The 23,254-nt window shown below is 41.4% G+C and overlaps 1 protein-coding gene across 2 annotated transcripts in view; it reads right to left on the bottom strand.

The window, feature by feature from the left end:
• slc2a9l2 (solute carrier family 2 member 9, like 2) overlaps nt 1-23,254 on the bottom strand; it is a 94,879-nt gene that overhangs the window by 31,497 nt on the left and 40,128 nt on the right. For both annotated transcript variants that reach the window (XM_041955272.1, XM_041955279.1), the window contains 4 exons: nt 21,619-21,806; nt 18,598-18,708; nt 8,408-8,509; nt 7,792-7,867 (listed from right to left, as the gene is read on the bottom strand). In XM_041955272.1, the coding sequence (XP_041811206.1) occupies nt 7,792-7,867; nt 8,408-8,509; nt 18,598-18,708; nt 21,619-21,806 (477 nt within the window). The remainder of the gene's footprint in view (nt 1-7,791; nt 7,868-8,407; nt 8,510-18,597; nt 18,709-21,618; nt 21,807-23,254) is intronic.

Genomic DNA, 23,254 nt, shown 5'->3' with positions numbered 1-23,254 from the left:
TACTGCCAGTGAGACCTGAATAAGCTGATAGGATGGATCACAGGGACATAGAGAAACTAGTTTGGGACGTATTTGGTTTCAAGTAAAAATGTTTTATCCTTGATGTTTTCAAATCAAGTGTCAAACCCACAAAACATATTTAAATACAGTTGCAGTTTACATAAATCATGTTCTGTTTTTCCCTCCTTTCCTTCAAAGGTAAATTCACGGCAGTGGGTGGGAGGCTGCACAAATTTGATGTTTAAATTTAAAAGTTTCCGCCTGCAGATCATCTGTTTCATTGTTCACTTGCAGCGCTGGCCTGTGTGTCAGCTTAAAGCATTTATGATTCCAACCAGATGGATGGAAAACAGTTGATAAAGAAATGTGAAGGTTTCCTCAGCTTGGCCCTAAGCTTGTTTTACTGGCACTGCTGACTCTACTGTCAGTCCATTATTAGCAGCTCCTCTTTAAGGGATCAATGCAGTCATCTGCTCCAAGTGAGAAAAGTTTATTGTGAGTTTATCGACACTTTTTTGTTTTTGGCTGTGAGGGCCATTCAATTTCAGCTTGCATTGAACAGAAGGGCTCAGTTCTTTCAGATCACACATTTCATCTCTAGTGGGCTCACTGAAGGGAAGACATCAAGGGAGAGACACACAGAAATAAGGAGGAGGAGACATGAGTCCTTACAAAAAGTGACAAAAAGTGCAATGTGAGCTTTTGCTGAGTTTATTTCTCAGTGATGGCGACAAACTACACAGGCTTCCTCAAGTCACACAACAAACTCACCAAAATAACAACACACAGACTTCGGTGTTAAGTTTGAGGGGTGGCAGCGTGGGCGTGAAATGTTTATTTTCATCCTGGGCAACAGTCTAGTCTCTGTTATACATGAATAGTTAGTCACCAGGATTAATTAATGTAATTTCTCAGCTGTGAAGAGAACACACACCGCTTCCCCATTGTGATCAGATGTGAAAGTATGATACCTCAGTGGATGACAGCCACTGTGCCCATCACCTGATGTGTTAGTCCCGCCTTGAAAGACATTTCTGCACACTGGATCTGCACTGTTCACAGAGCTGGAGGAAACTGGACACGCACATACAGGCAAATGATCGCTTGCACGTGAAGTGAGTTGCATGTCTTAAAGCTCCTTTTAAGACGTCGGATTGTTTGATATCATTCTTTTTGTGTGATGAATGCGTGGTGAACGGTTGCAAGTAAGTAAGTGTAGTTTGTAAGTGCATTTTGCTGAATCAAATAGCTTTTCAGTCGCTCAGCTCTTTCACTGATCAAGTAGTGTGTTAGCATCCACACAAACTACATTTTCCCAAGTGTCTCTGAAGCTCTGACGCTACATGAGGTGTATGCGTAGAAAACAGAAGGGCTTCCATATGATAGTGACATCACGTACCAATGCTTGGGCTCATGCCTGCAACGTCTCTACTGCAGGAGAATACAGGAGAGCAGGCTTCACTTTAATTGATGGAAATATTGCCACAGGTGAGGACGGTGAGTCGTCATGGCCTGTAAAATCCTGTCTCTGAGTATTATAAACACAGCATTTTGGCATCTGATAAACACAAAAAAAAAAAAAAAAGTTCATTTTATCCACAGAGGAAGCAGAAGGACTGAGATCTAAATCCAGTTGATTCACGCCCTGGAGCAACAACTAACAACTGTAACTGATCTACTGCTGTCATGAAGAGCTGCAGGACCATTAAGTATGATGCAGCTGCACCAAATGTTGATACACAAGCTGAGAATCTGTCAATGAGAGAATTACATACAGTATAGATCCAGCAGACCTCATTTATGAAGTAATCATAATTTGTGAATCTATAACTCACTCTGGACGCATCAAACATTCAGCTGCATCCCATCCCCAATCGTTAATTATTGTGAATCTACACAGCTGCACTGCCACAGAAATGTCATATTTAAAAAAAAATAGAACCTTCAGTATCTCTAGAACACAATGACATAGAAATCAATTAAAGCAAAACTTAACATATGGAGGAAAATCACTGTGCAGGTGTTTGAAGTCACATCCCTGCTGTCATAGTGGTCCAATTAAAGTGGTTTGATTCCAAATGATCACATATATATATATATATATGTTTGTGTGTGTGTGTATAACAGTATGTTGTACCACAGGAGAAAGCTGCCATCCCATACTAATGAAGTGAATCAGAGTATCTTTGGTGAAGTGTCAGTCTCTGAGGTCCCACGTGAAAACACTGGCCAGCTGTCGGTGTGGATGCTATTTACTTATGGACAGGAGGGAGGGAACAGCCCTCTGAGGACTACAGGTATACCAGTAGGAAAATATTTCTCCCCATCTCAATGTTCAGTGAGTTAATATTTACCGACTTGCCTGCATCAGTGTGGCTCCTTGTACACCAGCAGCTCCAGCTGTTGCAATGTGTACAAACACACATCAAAACTGACAACACAATCTCCATGCAGAATGCAGAAAGGTCTGGTCTTGTTAGTTTGTTATATATGGTCTTATAAGTCTTCATATACACAGTCGGCACCGGCATTGCAATGTTTGTGAAAAGGTTCATGGAGAGTTGTTGATTCTCTGGTTTGACAAGGCGGCACAATGTGACACACTCAGAAGGAAAGTCAGAAAGAAAGAATCGACGACTTCCAGTTAATGAGATGACAGTGTCAGCCTGCTGGGAGAAGCGAAAAAGAGAAGAAGCTTTGACTTGATTTCAAGTCAACAACTGTTTGGATTTCTTTGTTTTAAATGCAAACTGAGTTACAGCACAGTTCAAGAACTTTGGAAAAACAGTAAATGGAAATACCAAAATGGGACTATTCTGCAGCAATAATGTAAATAAACTACTTCCACGCCCTACAACTGAGTATGATCTCAGTACCATTTGTTCAGTAGTCTCTGTGGCGACAGCTGAAAAATTGTTAGCTTCAGAAACCTATACAATGGGCTTCTGCTACAGCACGAGCAGTGAAAGGACCCAATTAACCTTGACGAGCTATATCTGCACCATAAGTGCTCCTCAATAGCTTTGGTTTTGGCAGAAGATTGGATACGCTTCAGTTCATGTCAGTTCCACTTGTCATTCATCCGCCTCAAACCATCTGAAAACATCTCTGCTTGTCAACAATTTGCTAAACACTTGTCACCTAAGGCTCCAGCAGCTGCCTGCACCATTTAAACATCATGTGTGTGGTGCATGTCAACAGCACATAAACATACAGTAGTTTGCAGGAAAAAACACTGGGCACTGGTGTAATTTAATGTTGCTTAAGTTGAGGCAAGAATCTGAACTATTTTACTGTCTAAGTGGAAAAACTGTGACAGTGACACATGTGTTAATTGAGCTCATAATCTATGTTTTAAGTATCAATATCAAAGCCCCTATAGGCTAGCTTTTGTTCACGTTAGTAACAATGGATTTCATTGTCCAAGGCAATTGCACCCAATGCAGTGAGGTGGCTTGGATGTGTACAGTGGATTTGTATAGCACAGATGAACAAGGCTACACAAACGATATGTTAATAGGATACATTTATTACTGTTTTTGTCTTGTCAGGATATGTTGATAGCTAAAATGTAAATATAATAGCTAGTGTCATAATAGCTGACACTGACATACGTGGATTTTGTCTGACCACAGTCATTTGTCGCAGTGCTGTGCTGGATTTTATAGGGTTTAGTCTCACTATCACTCCACCTAAACAATATCTCAAATAGCGAGCTGTACTCATAGGAAGCAGCAGCCTGTAATTCAAATCTGTCACAACGAGATATTGCTGCTGAAAAAACAATTTATTACGACTTATGGATTTCATTAAACACTTCATTAGGCTGTAGTCTTTCTGTTTTCCATTTTGCCTTACGTCTTGTCGCATTTTACTCCACTGTAATCTGAAGAACAGCTCTACCATCTGAGCAGTTTTCCCACATTCCTCAGATCTGGCATCATCCATCATCGAGTGACGGGTGTGACCGCCTGCGACATTACCCTTGGGGGCACAGGCCTTTAACAAAGCTCGTCCAGCCTGAGGTAGTTTTTGTCTCATCCCACGACAGTGCCATGTGAATTTGAAAATATACTAAACACTGCATACAGTTAAAAGGATAATATAATCACAATAACATTCACAGAGAGAGTGGGAAATGCACTGTGCACTCCCAATCTACCAGTGGTTAGGGTAACAGTAACTGCGTTTTTTTCAATTATGAAGGTGGTCCGAAAATTGAACTGCTCATATGGGTAAAATATAAAGCTTGTCCTTTATTACATGCAGATCTACAAGTGAGTGGATACAAGGGCAACAGCAATCTGAAAGTATTAATCACATATGCAGACATATCAAACATTGCAGCTCTGATGGCAGATGAAGAGTTTGGCTGTGTTCACACCTGATATTTAACACACTTTCAAGGGTGTTGAGTGGAGGGGGTGGAACATTGTGTAGATACTTTGATCATAAGAAACCACACCGCACAAATAATTCTTCTGAATATGCTGCAGAGTATTAACTGTTCAAACCTCATCTTCTAATACAGATCATACTCAACCTGAGGGGTGTTTGTTCAGTCAGACACTGATCCTATAAAGTTTATATGTAATTAATGAATCAATTAAATATTACATGTTCATCTGTGTAAAGTATGAACACACAAACAAGCCATTCAAAATACATCCACTTAATGCTCCACACTGACTTACTGTTGGTGTGTTCCTCCATTAAAATCAAGCATAAACCATGTGGAATCAAACCTGAACACAAGCAGGTGCGATACTCCACTTTAACAGACATTCACACAACTGAAAACAACTTCCACGTCTTTGCTGCAGACCTGACTGCTGCAGAGGGAAGAAAATAACACTATTCAGCACCAAGATTTCAATTTAACCTATTTCACTCCAGCCTATAATCATCTCAGTAGGTGGTAAAGTGGCTGGTCAGATGTCCCAAGACTTCCAGTATGCCATTGTTGTTCTTTTTTTCTTCAAAGGGGGTGCTGAGACACAGCGAATGAATTAAAACTTATGTCCTTTGGACTTTTCCTTTCTGGAACATTGCTGCCAGGGAAACTACATAATAAAGACCCACAGCCTTGATCCATCAACTAATTTTCAGTGTGAAGCTTCATAAGTTTGATAAACGCATATCTCAATTGGGTCATAATGCACAATACGCACAATGCATTCAGAGCAAACCAGCCTCTGTAATTGAAAGATGCAACAGAGGAAATGTGCTGCCAGAGATTACAGTGCATCTCACTGTAAACAGCACATATATCTGTACACATACAGTATATTTTTCCATGTGAGCATTAAGTAAATAGAACCATTTATCCAACTCTTGCTAATTTGCTAAGACATTCGGACTCAAGGCACCAGCAGCTTGTACTTATGATTTGTTCTTATGCAAGACTTTTTAATCTGTTTAACCATGCAAATGAGCGCACACACACATGCACAGACGTTGTAGCCTCCAGTTTGGGGTGCCATCACCACCAATATGCCGTTCCTGATATGAGTTGTTTGTATCTAACTAATACTATGTACTTCGTACTTGTTTTGGAGAACTGTAAACCGCCGGACTGGTTGCACAGAGTTGTTGCATTGATAAGGATGATACTCAAAGCTTCATTTGAGAAAACCACCCTAAATGATTACAAAATGTTGTGAGATCTATAGAGGTCAACATTAGTAGTTTATGTTTTCTTATGCATGAGCACATTCTTTGAATAGACATCTTTAGAACAAACATGGGTGCCCATAGAGTTTGATTTTGTTATTGCAGCTGCAGCAGGGACAAAGAGAGAGCGCAGGGTGGAAGAGAGAGTGATGGTGCAGGGGTCGCAGAAACATATTCATATCTTAGTTAACACATAAGTTAGTTAGTCTCAAAAAGGAAACAAAGGGAGGAAGACAGACAGACAAACAAACCTCTGCATTTGGTCCTTTAAAGCCTGTAGCAGCCCTACATGTGCACAGATTTACAGGAATGTACGATACTCGAAAGATCAATACCACTGAAACAAAGCCTTGTTTTGTGTATTGATGCTACCATCAATAGAATTGATACAAAGATAAAATTGGTCCATGATCAATCCCATCCTGGCCACACTCTCCTCAGTGCTGCAATATTTGCATGTCTGCAGCTGTTTCGTGTGTGGGTGCAGTGGTCACGACTTCAGTTCAGATAATTCACATGATGAACATTAAAACTGTCTTTAAATGTGTTCAAGCATGCACGTAAATAAGTCATTAACATAGTACATTACCTGCTTTTGATAATGAAAAATAGTGATATCGGTATTGATATCAGTGATGAAAATATTACATACTTTTTATTAGATAAGGTATCAAGAATTAAGTGTCTGATTAGATAAGCAACAACTACACACTATTACAAACATATGGCAGCTCTGCCCTTTGATTCATATCAAAAGGAAAAGTCTCCCTCTTTCGCTGTCAGTGCCCCATAATCTTTGTGTTTTCATCAAACTTTGAAGTATCTGGGCCACTGTTTCCATGGTGAAACAACTTAAGAGGAAGTGTGGCTCCTCGTTCCTCCACGCACAAGCTGAAAGCACCACTGAGGTCATCTCTCATGTGAATTTCCTCCTTTTCCCTCCCAGTCATTCACCATTCCTAAGAAGTGGGGGGCTTCATTCGTTTCAATAGGCCATAAATCATTGCTGTGCAGTCGAATAAACAAGGAAGGATCACTTTTCCCTCGACGGTCACCACAGAAGTGCACCTGAGCAAGGCACTGAACAATAAAAAAAACACGGCCTGAGAAACATCCAGCTCACCAGCCATTCTATGTTTCTGCAAACCAAGTACATGTTACATTTTAACATTTCACATGTGTCATATTAACAGATAACAAAGTGTCAAAGAACAGATTACCAGTACATGTATATGAACAGAGCCTCTCATCAAGAGGAGGTGGAGGCATCATGATTGCCAAGCAGCAGACCACTGTTTGAGCCATGTCTCTGGCAACACAATTGGGTATTTTAAGCCCAAAAATAATGCTTTCCGTTATGCTAAGTGTTTTCTGAACCTTAACTACAACACTATCACAGCATAAAACTGAAAATGTGAAGAAACATAAAGTCTGAACGTAAGGAACGTTCAAGGTTCAACATAACATACAATGGTTAACAATTATTCTGTAGATTGGACTAGAAAAACCAATGTGCTTCATCAATTAGCCTGTTCTCTATGTGTCAGTGTTTCCACACTTTCTACTACTCCACTGTTCATCACATGCTGATACACTGAAGCACTTTGCTGGATTAACGCTCCCTGGAGACATTATTATTCAGAGCGGACGTATATGTGCGGTGACAGCAATCGCCTCACCTTGAAACTCAAAGTCAACCTCCCACCAAGACCAACTGTGCACACTCACACTGTCCCCTGTGCAGCTGCAGTGCCGTGTCATGTATGTACTCTGTAGCTGCTGTTTAGTGTGCTAATATATGACAGCAGCTGCGACTGTGATTCTAATTACTGACGCACTGGTCGGCCGATTATTCCAAGGAGGAGAAAAAGCACTGCAAATACAGCTCCATCGCCAGTTGTAAAAGAGAGGACGAGAGTGATGTCGCTCACATTGATTATTCAGCAACTGTTTCACTGAATTACTGATCAAATCTGCAGAGTATTTATTTAATCTCTTTTAAGTGCAGTTTCAAATGAAGTGCAGCACTTCGGGAAGGATTGTGGAAAAAAGATCAGAGAAATCAGGAAAGAGAAAGAAGAACAAATCTCAGCCAGTAATGTAGGTCAGTAGTTTTACCTGGCCCGGAGCAAAAGGACGCGATCACAGCCAGTATACAGACGTAACTGAGGTAGGGCATCCATGACACACTGTTCTGTGTGAGAGAGAGCGAGAGTGGAGATACTGCAATGACCATAATCACGATGTCTCTGAGTTAGAAATCCTGAGCAGGAATATCGCAGTAAATATTACTGGGGAAAAAAATAATTAACAGCTACATCCTATATTTTATTTTGTATTTTCTTTAAGCAGCAAACATCAAACAATGAATTCAGGAAAATGTAATCAGTACATTTGTGTGATATAACATTTATTTCTTGTCTTGAGCAAGTTCTCCTGATTAAAGTGTCATAATGTGAGAAATGTGAGAAATATATATATATATATATATATATATATATATATATATATATATATATATACCTACACACACAATACACACACACAATGTATATTTTGGTAGTGTGGAGGTATAATAGCCTCATTCCCTCATTCCCTCAGAGTAGGAATCCTGATGGCATTTTGTTCGCAGTATAATTGGGCCACAGCACTGAGCGCCTATGTGCATTGTGACACGTCCACACTTATGATATGTCTAGAATGAGGTCAGTGAAGAGGAGGGAGGGAGGCTTACCTGGATATTGAGGAACACTGTGAGCAGGCTGAAGAACACGGCCATGGCAGAGAAGCCAAATATGAGCAGGGGCTTCCTCCCGATTCGTTCTATCACTAAGCCCTGAGGACAAAAAACAAAGTACATGCTCATGTCAAGTGGTTCCTATACAATTTCTGTCTGATTATAAAGCTATTTGTTTGCCATGCAAGCAGATGACAATGTCATGCATGAAATTTAGTACTGCCATTCAAGATCCCCAGAGGATGAATCCTACTGACTTTGGTGATCACTCAGCTTTTCGTTTAGCGCCAACATCGGGTCAAAATTTCAATTTGCAATTTTCATTGTTTAATGATCAAATACCTGCAAAGCTGCATGCCACTCTGAACACGTTTGCATGCTCACATCAATATTAACCCCAAAGCACTTGCAATTGTCATATGCTATGTGTTGCTGTTAAATCCTACCTCTATTACACATCATACTTCAGTGTCTCACTGGTACACAAAGCTTCCCCGCCAGCCACACCACAGCCCCTTATGTTATTTTAACGCAGAGCTGTTTCTGGTTTGAACGGCCGCTTAGTCTTATAACGGGATTTTCAGTTGTTTTCGCGCAGCAGCTGAAAAATGTGTGATCGATATGTTGCCATCTGCTTGAGATTTTGTGCATTTTCTCAGCTTTCTAGATCATACTGTGTGTGCCATATGGCAACGTTATTGAACATGACCGCAGACAAACATGAGAAGTAATTTGAAAGCAAAGATTTGCTGACGGAAGAGGCAGCCTGTCACATTTATTTGCTTAACCCTTCAAACCACGAGTAAATTCTACGGAGGGTGTTGGTGGAGAATGTCCTATACATAATGGATCATATGGTACGCATACGGTGACATACAAATCAAGATTCAATCACACACACAAAACTGCATGTTGCTCATCAATTATTCCACAAGCACTTCTCGCTCTGCACCCTGTTGTCTTTCTACTTGGCCATGGATGCAGCGTGGGACATGGGATGGAGGGCTGACTCATTCGCAGCCACCTTTAAGCCCAGACTGAGCCCAGAGCAAGGCCTTGACCACAGCTGCACCCCTTCTTCAATCATGGCCTCAGAGCATTAAAGTATTCATGAAACTGCCCTCAGCTCGCCTAACCGGTGGGATTTCATGAGACCGTAAAAAAAGGTCACTGGTATTTGTGGAATATGAATCTTTGGACAAGAAAACTGGATCAAGATCAAGATAGACATTTCCACTGTTCCAAAGTTTGCATTGACTTTATTTTCTTATTTTGAACAGTGTTCCATTGGCAGCAGGTTATGCTACACAACGTATCTGTTTTAGATTTGAACTGCCTCCAAGAGCATTGGAATTCACTCTGTGTGTGTGTGTGTGTGTGTGTGTGTGTGTGTGTGTGTGTGTATGTCTGTGTGTGTGGATCCCCACACATCCCACAAGTCCCTGAAGGCATAGGACGTTTCTGTCCCAGACACTACCCACACTGCAGCCACACACACACCAACCACCAGCAAAGCCGCAGCTCATTAAGGTCCCTGAAAGTGTAAGGTACTGAATATTTATGAGCCTGTGTGTGTGAGAGAGAGAGAGAGAGAGAGAGAGCCTGTATGACAGAGAGTGGGAACAGAAGTGAGGTGTGTGGTGACTGTAGGAATATATATGTGCCACCACCAATACGATATGAGACCTGAGAGACAGGTGTGGGTGTTATGGAATGAACCTCTGATTCTTTCATTTTGGTGTTCACTCATCTGTGTACATGAAGGTTGTTTATAACCTTTTGAACATCATGCACTCGCCCCTCAGGGCTTGAATGTGTGTTTCAAACATTGTTTCATTGTCATTGTTTCAGTATGTCCAGACACACAGGGTGCCTCAAAGATCTCCTCTTAGAGCACTCAAATCTTCATCTTATGTTGATGTATCAATGACACTACTGTGAATACACCAGAATCAAAACTGTCACTGTAACTGCTTGAATGTGTTTCCAGGACTTGGTGCACAAATAACATCATGAACTACTGATGAAGCTGAAACAAACGACGGCTCTTGCACAATAATAAACGCAACCCAATATCACTTCTTGGCAAGCTTGACAGAGGTCAGACTGGTGACTTCAGGCCTCAGAAGTTGGCACCAAAGTATCTGGACGTTATTATTCATGACATCAAGAAGTAGATGAGCCCTTACAGACAACTGGCCACAGCTCGAGGCACTGTTGGCCCTTCACATGCGCCGCAGTCTTTGCACCATCCCTGCTAAAAAACCCTCGGCAGAGACTCTGAACGAGGAAATCTGTCGCATTAAGAGACACTGACAATGACGGTTTGATTGTTTTCACACCGGTGAAGAATGCACCTCACAATGAACGCGCAAATTTGACATGTTTGCCTCGTACATTGTCAGAGGCTGCTGCACTGCTTTACATTATCCCTGCTGGGGCGTGCAGACAGCGAGTATAGCTGAAGATATCAGGGCTTGTTTTCCTGCCTGCAGAGGAAGCTGTTTGCGGTAGTTGTGGTTCAGTTTTGTCAGTGTATTACTAATATATACTATTATACAGTGTATACTATAGGACCGTTATTTGAAATGCTTCCCTGCTACCACAAGTTCAGTTTTTGTATTCTGTGATAATTTGTTTGTGTTTAGACTTTAATTTGCCAAAGGGCTAGAGAGTGTGACGACATGGTCCGATGTGTGTGATTTAATGTGGGGTGGCACACATTCCACAGTTCTTGTGTGTTAGCAAGTCGTATAGTGACAAGTGTGCCGCAGTAAAAGGGCGATGGCTCAGTAGGGCACTAGAGAGGGGGGCAGGAGCTCAGCAGATAGCATTTTGCATTAAGTAATCATACATTGTGATGTTTTTTTCTTTTTTCATAATGTGTTCAAAAGATCAAAAGCAACAGAAGAGATTGTGAAATAGAATGAATAATAGAGTTAAATAGAGCTTAGTAAAAGGCAGAATAAACAAGTCTTTGTTTGATGCTTAATGATGCATTCATATTTAATGAGATGCAAAATTCAAAGGCAGCATGAATGCATACAAAGCCAATGGAAAGACATGAACAGATGCGAGGGGACACGAACGGATAAAATTCACTCCAGGCAACGTGAACTGTGGTGAAGACGCTTGGCTTGTAAACATTTTAACACCACGAAAAAATTCATGGTTATCTGGAGCTGTATGACATCATTCCACGAACGCACGGATGGGAACACAAAAGGAGACGATCTGGAGGAAAATAAGACAAAACAACTGGAGTCGCTGGTAGGTTTTAAAATTAAAAACTACTGCATGCCAACACACTCACAGAGTCAGTGGAAATTTGCTTTGGGTTCAGTCTGTGTGCACTTTAAGAGTCATCTAATCCTAAATAAGGAGGCATAAACTTCTGACCTACTGTGTCAAAAGCCCAAAACCTTGTCCGAAGTCTTTCACTGATGATTACCAGCAGCATTTTTTATCCAGCAGACACAGGAGAAAGAAATTCTACTGCACATGATGGTCTGGTTATGGACAAACCTGTAGGTACCCAGATTCATTTTGAAGATGTGTGGATATCTCCTTGCTGTTGACAAGCGTGTCAAGTGGGGTTAGGGTTTAAAAGACCACTGGGCCACCTGTAAAATTTGAAAATTTAGTCTTAAAGACAGTTCCTGCAGCTTCCAGTAATTTTCTTCTTACAAAAATGCTAACACTTAAAGGTCTTCCTTCCTTATAGGTTTCCAAATGCTTTTCTACGGCCTCTTACATTGTTCAGTGTGGTCGAGACCATCCCGGCATGCATGGTCAGAGCAATAGGAACAGGTTGCCAGTGTGTCACAGGGCTAATGGCCGGAGCCATTTACAGGCAGGAGGAGAGCTCAGAGTTTATTTGGATTTATCTTCATTCTTGCTTGTCAACCTGTCGCCAAGGTGCCGACCTCCACTGCTGGATGTTTGTAATTAGTCTCTCTCTCAATGTTGATGGCTGACTAGAGAAGAAATGTAATTTACTTCATGAGCAAACAGTGGAGAAGGGGAAAGGAGAGGGACTGGCGGAAAACAGCAAGAGCAGGTTTCTATGGTGAGGGCTGAGGTCAGTGGATGCTGAACTGAAATAAACACACGGGTTGATTTTTAGTGATTTATCACGTTTCTTGCATGCGTAATGTGAATAGACTTGAATGGTCCCACAGTTACTTGAAAGCTTAACACACACAAGTAACACAAGGAAAAAACTGGTTTTGCGTTCAGCCTGAATGCACCATAACACACATACTGCAGTCAGACACATTTAGAGCGTCCATTATTAAGTGTTTTCCTTCCCTTAAAAACCTGCACACTCCACCCGATAGTCCTCTGATAATAAAGAGAAGTGGTACATTTCCACCATACAGTACAAGTGACCTGCAACAAGAAACTCATGTCCTTGTGTTGGAGGTGCAAAACTGCCCCAAGCAGCTACGCGATTCCCTTAATAAGCTGCTGAAGACAGAAGGTGTTAATTTATCTTTGGAGGACATAACACATTTGGTTGTCCTAGTCCGAGGACAAGCACCGCCTTTACAGCTTAATCATGTTACACTCTGTGGAGGTGATTTTTTAATTACAGTGTAAAATTTTGGCCAATTATACCTAAACCAATTATTCCAGCGGCCAGCTAAGAAGACTGTAGCCTGTTTATGTCCGTCAGATATTCTGTTAAATGTCGATCATGGCGCACAGCGACGGACCTGCATGGCATTCACACATGTTGAATAAAAGATGTTGCCATGCAAAGAAAGCAGACATTCTTATAATAATTTACATCTAAATTACGCTGTCTAGGTTTTGTCACTTGTGATACAGCCACTGGTTCACTTCTAAAACCACATGTGTGCACAGTCATTTTCACAGTAAGTCACCACATACACTCACATTGTTACAACCAATCAAAGGCAGCTCATGACTAGTATGGAGGAGAAGATGCCTTGTGAGCACTGAATGGGATTTGGTACCTGCAACATTATCTATGGCATCATGCACAAGAACAACGGATTCATGGGAAGTCGCAAATAATGAATGAGGAATCCCTGTGGATAACATGCTCAGTGCTGAATGGACATCCTTACATTATGTAAAATAAAACACTTGGTATCATTCAAAGCTAAATCCCTTCCAGGAATAATAAAGTAACCTGGACGATACAGGTCCAAACTGTTCCAGGTGATATAACATAATACGCCACATACACACAACATTCTCATTCTGAAACCACAGTGCAGAAGCGATCACCTTCTCCTTCGGTCTTGCCTGTAATCCTAGAGCAAATCTCAGTTGCTCTTCAGAGCATTGCCAGGAAAGATGGTGCCTGGGTACTCCCAAAACTCATTAACACCAAAAAGCAAAATAATCTCTCCTGACAGATTTTCAGTGTTTACAGAAAGGGGGCAGAGTTTGCAGCTGACCTGCCACTGTGTACACTGAGATTTCTGGTGTGAGCGTTTCTTCCCCCTCTTGATCTGGAACATGAAAATCTGAATATTTATATTTTTTGTTGGTGTGTTGGCAGCTGTGTGGTGTAAAGGCATTACTAATGGAATTAGAGCTACAGCTAAATGCACCCTGTGGTGTATTCAGTTTGTCATATTAAGAAGCACATATCAGAGGATTTGAAGATTAAACCTCATCTTTGAAATGTTTGCCACCTAAATGAAAAAAGTCACTTTTTAAAGGCAGGTGTAGACATTGATTAAAATCTCATAAATATATGAAGCTCCCAGAACCACAAATCAAATTAATCTTTCTTATCAGACGTCAAAGCGTCCCTGATTGAGAACATGCGGCTCATATGCGGCTCATACCAATGGGATCTGTTCAGTGGCAATGAAATAATAACACAGGTCCATGAAGCTCTTGAGGCTGCTCTCAGAGGATATTCTGTCTTGTATGTGTTTGCTTTTTCCTGACAGTGGCTGAGATACTGTTCCAAAGCAAAGCCAGAACAGTTTATGGCTATAGCATAATTTGAAGCCACAGTAATAGATCTGATCCACTTCATCACATGCGCAGTACGAGATAAACTGGAACACAGGCGAGAGGAAACGGTGAGAGGAAACTAATGAACGTGAGAGATGTACATGTTATTATTGTGGTTGAAGGTGCATGATGGAGCAAGAGTTACTGCTCAAGAGGGTTAGGTTTAAGGTCTCTGGTGCAGGTGCTCTGTCTCTCTAAACATCAATAAAACTTCTATTGTGCAGTAACTCTAAGGCTGTATTTGAAATTGCCTGCTGCGTACTGCTGATGAATGCACTATGCAATATGAACTAGATACCTAGTATATGGAAGACGCAATCATCTACCTGCTGCACAGATCTCTTATCTAGCTGGAGAGCACTGGGAGCACAGTGAGGGTCGTGTTTTTTGACTTCTCCAGTGCTTTCAACTGCCAACTGGCTGCATGGACCATGGACTACCTCACCACAGACCGCAGTATGTGAAGCCGAGCCGACGTCGATCATTGACAACCCCTCCCACCCTCTGCATGACAAAGTAGGGGCCCTCAGCAGCTCCTTCAGCAACAGACTGCTGCATCCACTCTGCAAGCTGGAACGCTAATACAGGTCCTTCATTCCATCAGCCGTCAGGTTATTTACCTCAGGCATTGTATAATGTAGCACTGTGCTCACACACATACTGTTTTTCTCTGCACTACTTTAAATATCCATCTCATACATGCTATGAGCTGTGCAATATTCCATTCCTTTTTCCTTAAATACACTATGCATAAATATTTTTACTTCCACTGTGACACTGTGTCTTTTGCATAAAATGTAAATATGTAGTCAATATTTTGTATCTATTATTTTCCATTGCCTTTACGATTGCTATTTTTATTGATGCTGCCTGTAACACCAAATTTCCCCATAATTAATAAAGTTGATCTTATCTTATCTCTTATCTTAATGGCAACTAGGGCAACACAAATACCACTTTAAAAGTCCACCTAGCGAGCTAGCTAAGTAACTATTAAAAACGTCCTCAAATGCTTTTTGGGCAGCATTTCACCAGCCACTGATCTGCCCCTATAAACAAAAAAACTGAATAAATAAAGCTTCATGTTATATCTAAGTTTTTTATGTTGTGTTGTTTTCTTATTGACAGCTCACTGAGGTTAGCATTGCTGTCTCCCTGTGATAAACATTAGTTAGCAGGCTTTACTTAACTTAAATCTTATGACTGTGTTATCTGTAGTTGGACAAATGTAGCGATACGGTCACTACAGATAGGCGATGGCCTACTCACAGGTGTAAGTTGTCATTACACAAAATTAAATTAGCAAAGAAGTTATAAATGGTACTTACAATAAATTAAAGTAAATCAACCTGTGACAGTTCCTGCACTTTGCATTGTGGGACACAGCAGGTGAGTTGGACTGGTCAGATGGATACAGGAAACTTTTTCTGAATCAGTGCAACCTCCAGGTATTTTTGCCTTTGTCTGCATGCTGCATTCTAGGCTACATGCTACATTTGGCCAAATCAATGCATATTGATAGCATCGTTGGCACTTCTGAGTACTGTGTATGTCTCTCATGTATTAAAGGCAATTCAGCCTCTCTCATCTAGTAACCCACCCTTTCTCGTGCTTGTATCAAAGCTTCCTCTCACAGCTTTCACTCGGCTTTCGTCCAGTTTGGTGCCTCATTACGCAGTTCATTACGCACAACCTCCAAGAAGAGGCAGTGAGACGGCGCCTGATCATGGGCGAGAGACCCTTGGTTTATGAAAATGCAGTGTAGTGAAGATACAGCCTTTTCATACTCAAGCCCTATATACCACGTGGATATTTCAAATGTGCATTCAACCCACATTGGACCTGTTCACATGAGTAAGCCGTCACTCTGTGTGTCACTGTTAGTAGAGAGTCCAGTCTGCAGGTTAGTGCATACATTTAACTCACAAACAAGAGAACTTTACAGAAACAATGGCCCTAGAAAGTTTTTGCATCACGTCCACACTTTGTCCACACTCACTCGCTCCCTCTCTCTCATCTACATGAGCGCTCTCTGACCCTGTTTACACCTGCCATTAGCATGAGTCTTGGTGATCCTCTCACAAGGGGGTAACCCTTAATACAAGCGTAAACATCCACCAAGACACATTGTGATCTGATCACTCAGACCACTAGCTGAGGTGGTCTGGGGTGCATGTGGCTGCATATCATTTGCAGTGGAAACACTCATGCGTCATCGCCGAACAACTTCATTTAATTAATACTCCATATTTTAGAGCAAGCTCCAGCTGTCAGATATACTTATTTTATGTAGGAAAAGCAGAAAATGCATGTGCATGGAAATAATCTGAAAAACAAAGACCCGTATATTCTTTGTGTCAGGGAGCTTCACAATAACAAACTCAAGTCAAGTCAGATCTCTGAGGAATGTTACTGTGAGATGTTATTCTATGTTTTTACAAAACGAAAGAAACTGCACAACGGAGACTTCTCTTACTAACAGTAAAACATATGTTACTGGCATAAACAGACAATATTTCGACAAAGTGCTTACAGTTTATGTTCTGCTGTGAATGGAGTGAACGTGGAGACTGGAAATAGATTCACAGCCTGAATCATTAGCCCAGTCTGATTTGAGGAGTACAAGCTGGTGTTTGAAGACAGTCACCTCGCAGCTAAGTCACTCAGTAGGATCCCCTCACTGCCGCAGACCAAAGATCAGCTTTGTGGTGCATTTTGTACTGCTGCTGTATCTTTTTTGAAATGTAACGCTTAATGCACAGAAATTCATCCTGATGCACAGGTGGGTCAAACTGCTAAACCTTTTAACCAGAAAATTTCAGGAACTAAAGATCCCCAGAGTTTGGTTTCTGGGAACAAAACTCAGGAAATGAAATTCGGTTTCGTGCATTTACATTACATCTCTAGAACACTCTTAGACACAGAGGAGGCCAATGACAAAATAAAGCGTGTAAAAAGTTTACGATGCTCTAATCTGTATCTTTATATTAACAAAGGGTCAGACGACTACAGCATATGTAATGTGAAAGGTGCCGCTCACAGTGAGAAACCCAGGGTATCAGCCGTCTCGGCAGTTGCCCTCAGCTCTGCAGAGCTTTATATCATCTTTCAGTTAAATGTGTCGGTTTTATGACCCACAGCTTTACTGTTTTAGTAGGACGTCCTGAATACAGCGAATAATCAACTCCTTTTTCTTTGTCAAATCTACAATTAACAATAGTCTCACACCAGTCCGTGTCTCAGAAAACAAGTCATTCACAGCCGTCTGCTGGGAGCGTAAGATGTGATGCAGATAACTGCAGTAAATCTTACCCTCCCACCTACAGCGGAGGATAAGGCATCTGCAAGCTGCAGCGGGACTCCTCTCTTGTGCATGATGCTGCTTTTGTTTTTGAGGATGCACAATAAATGTCAGAAAAGCAGCTTTGTTAGTGGTTTTATTCTACTACTATGTTTTGTATTTGATTAGTGTGTTGTGTACAGTAATCATTGCTTGTAAATCATCACCTAATGCTCAGGTGTGGGATGCTACATTAACAAGCTGTCAACAGAGACACTCCCACCTGATGATTGCTCATCTGAGCTGTCTGATGCCAAGTGCTCTCTGCTTCATTTAGCCACCGATCAGCTGCCAGGGAGGGAATGTACAACTGCTGAGAGCTGTGCTTTTTCGTGTCAACTGAGCTCACAATGCTTGAGGCAAGCTCCTCCACATCCACCAACCTTGGTGGTGGATGTGGAATTGAAAGAATCAGCCATATAAAAGGCTAATTTTGGTGTCGGGTTCAGAGATGAGAGATGAAGATAAAAGAAAAATAATAATGAAATTAAATAATGCCCATACACCACAAACATCACACTCTTTCTCTTCACATTGATATTTCAATAATAATTTACCTACATATTGTCACATACGTGCATGGAGATTGCTAACAAAGATATCTTTTTCAATTAAACTACAGACAATAATCTAATATTAGAAAGTAGCTGATGGTAAAATCAAACCCCTGACAGCTTTGGTACCATGCATGATAGCATGAAGACTGGAAGATTTTAATGACACCCTTAAAGACCACCCTTTAAATAAAACAAAACATACCTTGTGAGTATTTATATGAAAAGCAGCCCTACAGAATAACAATAAGAAAAAAGCATTATTGGTTGATTTGAAGTTCAACGCTCACCGAGATGATGGCAGCCAAAGTCTCTATGGCCCCGGTGCTCAGTGTGATGTAGGGGAGAACCTTCTCGGCAAAGCCCGCTTCCCGAAGGATCCCATTGGTGTAGTACCAGATCTGTGAAAAATAAATCCAACTTTCAGATGTTATGGATGAGAGCCATAGCTAATGTTCTTATCACATTTAAAACAAGTTAATTTCATCCTGAATTCATGCTGACTGAATAGCACGTCTTCAAAGGAATTGTTTTTCAGTCATCTGTGTCATGTGTTTATGATGGAACAGATCCGCTTCTATCTCAATCGATCAGACACATCTTTTCACGCTTCATGCCTACAGTGTTGAGCTGTGAGCGCTGCCCGGGTGTCACGCACAGCAGAGCTGCGCCTGAACACATCCTGTGCAGAGGGGAACGAAGGAGTAGTAGTAATAGAAGTGGATTACCTTTACCTCCGCAGCCAACACATAACCAGACTAAGACCAGCATTAACATTTTTAAAAACATGACTGAAGACCTCTATGAATTCAACATTGAGAAAATCAAAGAAGGAGACTCGAGAGAAAGTTCCACAGCTGAAACAGAAGTGAAAAGCAGCATGATTTTGCATCAATAATTTTTTCTCCACATCCTCTAATAAGGCCTTCACGATTCTCCCCAGTGGTCCTTTTGACAGGCAATGACGGAAGACAGTAGATGTGGGAAAATATGAATTTTTACAAGTTGAAGCTCTGATACTGTGACTCTGGCTCTCAGCTGTCAACTTTAGCATCAGTACTCGGCCTCATGGCAGCACAATAAGCCTCTGTAACATCACCAAGTCATTCTCAGACTATAATATTTACTGCAGACATTTGACGGGTCTGATGGCCATCGGGTTGTGAAAGACCATCAAAATAACGAGATCTGAATTGGATTCCTGTCATCTTGGAATGAAAAATGTATGTAAATGAAGTCATGTTCATATCTATGATAATTCAGATGAGCTATCGCTGAAGAGTCAATCAACCTGTTAAATATAACAATTTGAGCACAAATATTACTTTTTATGACGTTCGTCCTGAATATGAATTTGAAGGCAAGCTAACAATCATTTGCATGCATTGCAAAGAGGAACTTTAGTCTCAAAATGACCCGTTTTAATCGCATCCTTCTTGGTCGTAGAGCCTTAATAGAAACATGGAAGTTTGGAAGCTATTTTTCAACAGAACATGTGCTCACTTGTCTGCCCTTACTTGTCCAAAACAGTGTAAGTCAGTAAAGGTTACAGTAAAAACTTCTCTAATTGCACATTTTTGCCGAGGTTGGTCCCTTTTACATTTTTCCTTACGGTCATGGAATTTACACAAGTTTTGGAGTTTTTCTCGGTTCACTGTGCTTTTTGTTTTAAGCGGTCGACTGCAGCAGGAGTATTCCTGACAGTGGGTCCCATAATTGGACAACAGTCATTTCCACCCAGCAAGTGCACTGCAACACAGTAGGTCAGGGGGTCTCAAACTATCACCCAAGGTCTGCAACCGATGTTTATTAAAGGTCAGAGCCCCAGAACGATTGGCAATTACAAAATAACATTCAATCAATGAATTACTGTCACATCTGCTGTAATTGGGCCAGCGTGAAACCGAGGCAGACGAGGGTCAGACAGTCAGTCCATTTTCATTTCTGACTCAGACAGATTCTTACAGCTACATTTGGAAGAGAAAATGAGACACGTTCCGTATGTGTGATATAGGAGCTGACAGCAAGCTTTCCGGCGTAATGTTAACGTGTGAACTGTGCGCAACCACAGGCAACACTCTCCAGCAGTCAACGTCGCTATGACAGCAATGTCAATGATAGGGGAACACGCTACATAAAAATCACGTTCATCTGCGGACAGGAACGCTGTGAGTGATCTCCAGCTACACTGTTTATTTAAATCACTAACAATTTATTTACACAGAGTCACAGTGGAGGCCTGACTCGTCCTGATTAGCCTATTATTGTTTCATATTTTCACTTTCTTTAATGCTATTGTTATGAGTCTATATCAGTGTGAACAGACTCAAAATGCTCTCAGACCACGGCCAAGGAGGCAGTCAGTGCTCAATACAAAACTACCAATGAATGAGTCCTGATCTCAACAAAAACTCCTCTTCAGGCTCCCAGGAAGCGAAGATAAATACTCACTCTGAGACCTAATACATCAGTTGGCCTCCTTTCTGTTTTTTGAAACAAAGCCAATAAAAAATGACACAAACATGTAGTCACACCTGTGCGTGCACAGACCCAGAGGGACACAAGTTCGCTACCACACCTGATCCACTGACATGCAGGGCTGCGGCCGTATTGATTTTTTTGTGATAGGACAGCACACCCAAGCATTTATGCAACTCAGTCCTTTTTTTCTCAAATAGCCCAACGTGTCTGGTGATTGTTAAACTAGATGAGAGAGTTAGAAATGCTTTGGGCTGGACAGAAATTTTTAAATCTTATCTGCTAACAAAAAAGAAAAAAAACTATTTAATGTCCATGTCATTGTGCTGTTTACCTGACACAGCGTCTCCTAAAATCAGGGGCCAAGGGAAATGTCACAGTGAACCTGGCGTGTTGTGCACGATCTGGAAAGCAGAATGCACAATAGCTCTTTCTCTTGTCCGAGTCTCTCAAGTACAAGAGGAAACAGTTCACTCTCTTACAGCGGCACTTACATGCTTCTGTCTACTGAGGCCCAAACCTGACTGACAATGCTGAGGTGTGACTGGAGGTGTGAAAGAGCATCTTCAGGAAAGTCTCTGGCTGATACAGAGAATGTCTGCCATGCAACTGGTGTTGAATGAAGGTATATTTATAATCAAGTCTTTACCCAAATTTTGCATTTGATTCTTTTTATCTGACCCCATCAGTTTTTTATAGAAAACAAATAAATCCCAGACTTCAGGAAAAGAAAACAATGGCAATGTGTCCTGAAAATGCTGCACTGTAAGACAGCATAAAGAACTGGATTCCACTGACAAACTAAGAGAAGTGAAATAAGAGCTGCGTCTTACAGCATTGAGGCCACAGAGCTGATAGCAGGTCATGGTGATGATGACGGTGATGAGCTGCCAGCGAACAGCTGGGCTCCTCAGCAGCTGCAACACAGAGGCGATGTGTAGGTTGTCCTGAGCTCGAGCCTCCGCATGGACCTCTTCCAGCTCCTGGGACACATCCTTCTTCCCCAAAAACCTCTGGAAGGCTGACACACACACACACACACACACACAGAGAGAGAGAGAGAGAGAGTGAGAGAGAGAGAGAGAGTTAAAAATATCCACAAATAAAAACCATTTAAGAAGCCACAATAACCAACCATCATGCTGAGATTGAAGACACTGAGGAGACTGAGCATATGAAGACGTATCACCTTAAATTTGCTAAAAACCAAACGGCTGCTTAGACTAAACTGAAATCTAAACCTGTTCGTCCACATGAGCAGACTAAACTGCTCCTTAGTCTTTCACGTAATTGGAAATGAAATGCTTGTATATAACATCTGCATATATTCTCTAGATTTGGATCATTCTTTAACAGAATCAGTGACTTTACTGGCTGCGCTTCACAGCTTTATTTATTCACACATTCAAACTGTAACTCTGCCATAACGCTGATGAGTCAGAGTGGCTAAAATATTTGCTGTTTTTAATCTCGCCCAGTTTGCTTTAACTCTTTCAAATCTGTGAGTCAATGAAAGCTGCTCTTTGAGTTTGCCTCACTTCTGTTTACATATTGTGAACATTTTGAAGACACATTTGCTAGGCTTAAAGGATACACATGATAAATGTTGGTGAAGACAATGCAATCTATTGTGTGTGTCAACAAGAAAGCCTCATAGGGCCTTCAGAGTGTAGCCAGAAAGGGTTAGGCATATGAAGCTAAATTCTGCTCCTGTCATGTTCTGTGACATCATGCTTCCTCTGGGGCACATAATTCATCAACACAATATTATATTTTACTGCAATAGACTATATTCACACAGCGGACACTTTCTTCTGACATCGCGCTCAAATGCTGCTGACGGAAGCTAATGGGTTATGAAATATGTTGTCACACCTTAAAATATGGCCCGATGCCCCTCCAGATTTTCACTATTCCCTCTCTCACTCTTTTCAGTTGCTGATCAAGCAGGAAGGAAAATGATAACGATCTGTCAGATTCCCCAGATTTATAAATCTTGCAACCTGGAACACGGCAGTACGACATTATGCTTTTGATAACAGCATCTGAGCTTGTTATTGGCCACGGACAGCAGCACATCAGTAATCTTTATGATCCATCATTTATGGCAAACTTCAAGTTGAAAAGGATGACTTTTATAACCCCCCCCCCCCCCCCCCCCCGCTGGGCTGTGAAACCTATTTGTCACTCAGTCAGAGGGCCAAACAAGGTTTTGAACCAGAAATATATGAACATTTTTTATTTGTGTGTGCGGAGCTGACCAGGTTTCTGTCATTTGCAGCTTGGCCAGCTGAGGGTTGTTTGAACTTGTGCTTCTTGAATGTGGTGGACTGGAGGGAACAGACACTTCTTCCCTCACTTTAATCCCTTCTCCTGTAAAGGTGAATCCCCGGGATTGTGGGAAGTCGAGGTGGGTACAAGTTACGGACATGACCTGGAATAACAAATGGCTCCTCACCGACAGAGACG

The sequence above is a fragment of the Chelmon rostratus genome, chromosome 2 (genome assembly GCF_017976325.1).
Source record: "Chelmon rostratus isolate fCheRos1 chromosome 2, fCheRos1.pri, whole genome shotgun sequence".
NCBI classification, from domain to species: Eukaryota; Metazoa; Chordata; class Actinopteri; order Chaetodontiformes; family Chaetodontidae; genus Chelmon; species Chelmon rostratus.
Note: the sequence above shows the minus strand (reverse complement) of the source record. Positions and strands in the feature narration are given on the sequence as shown.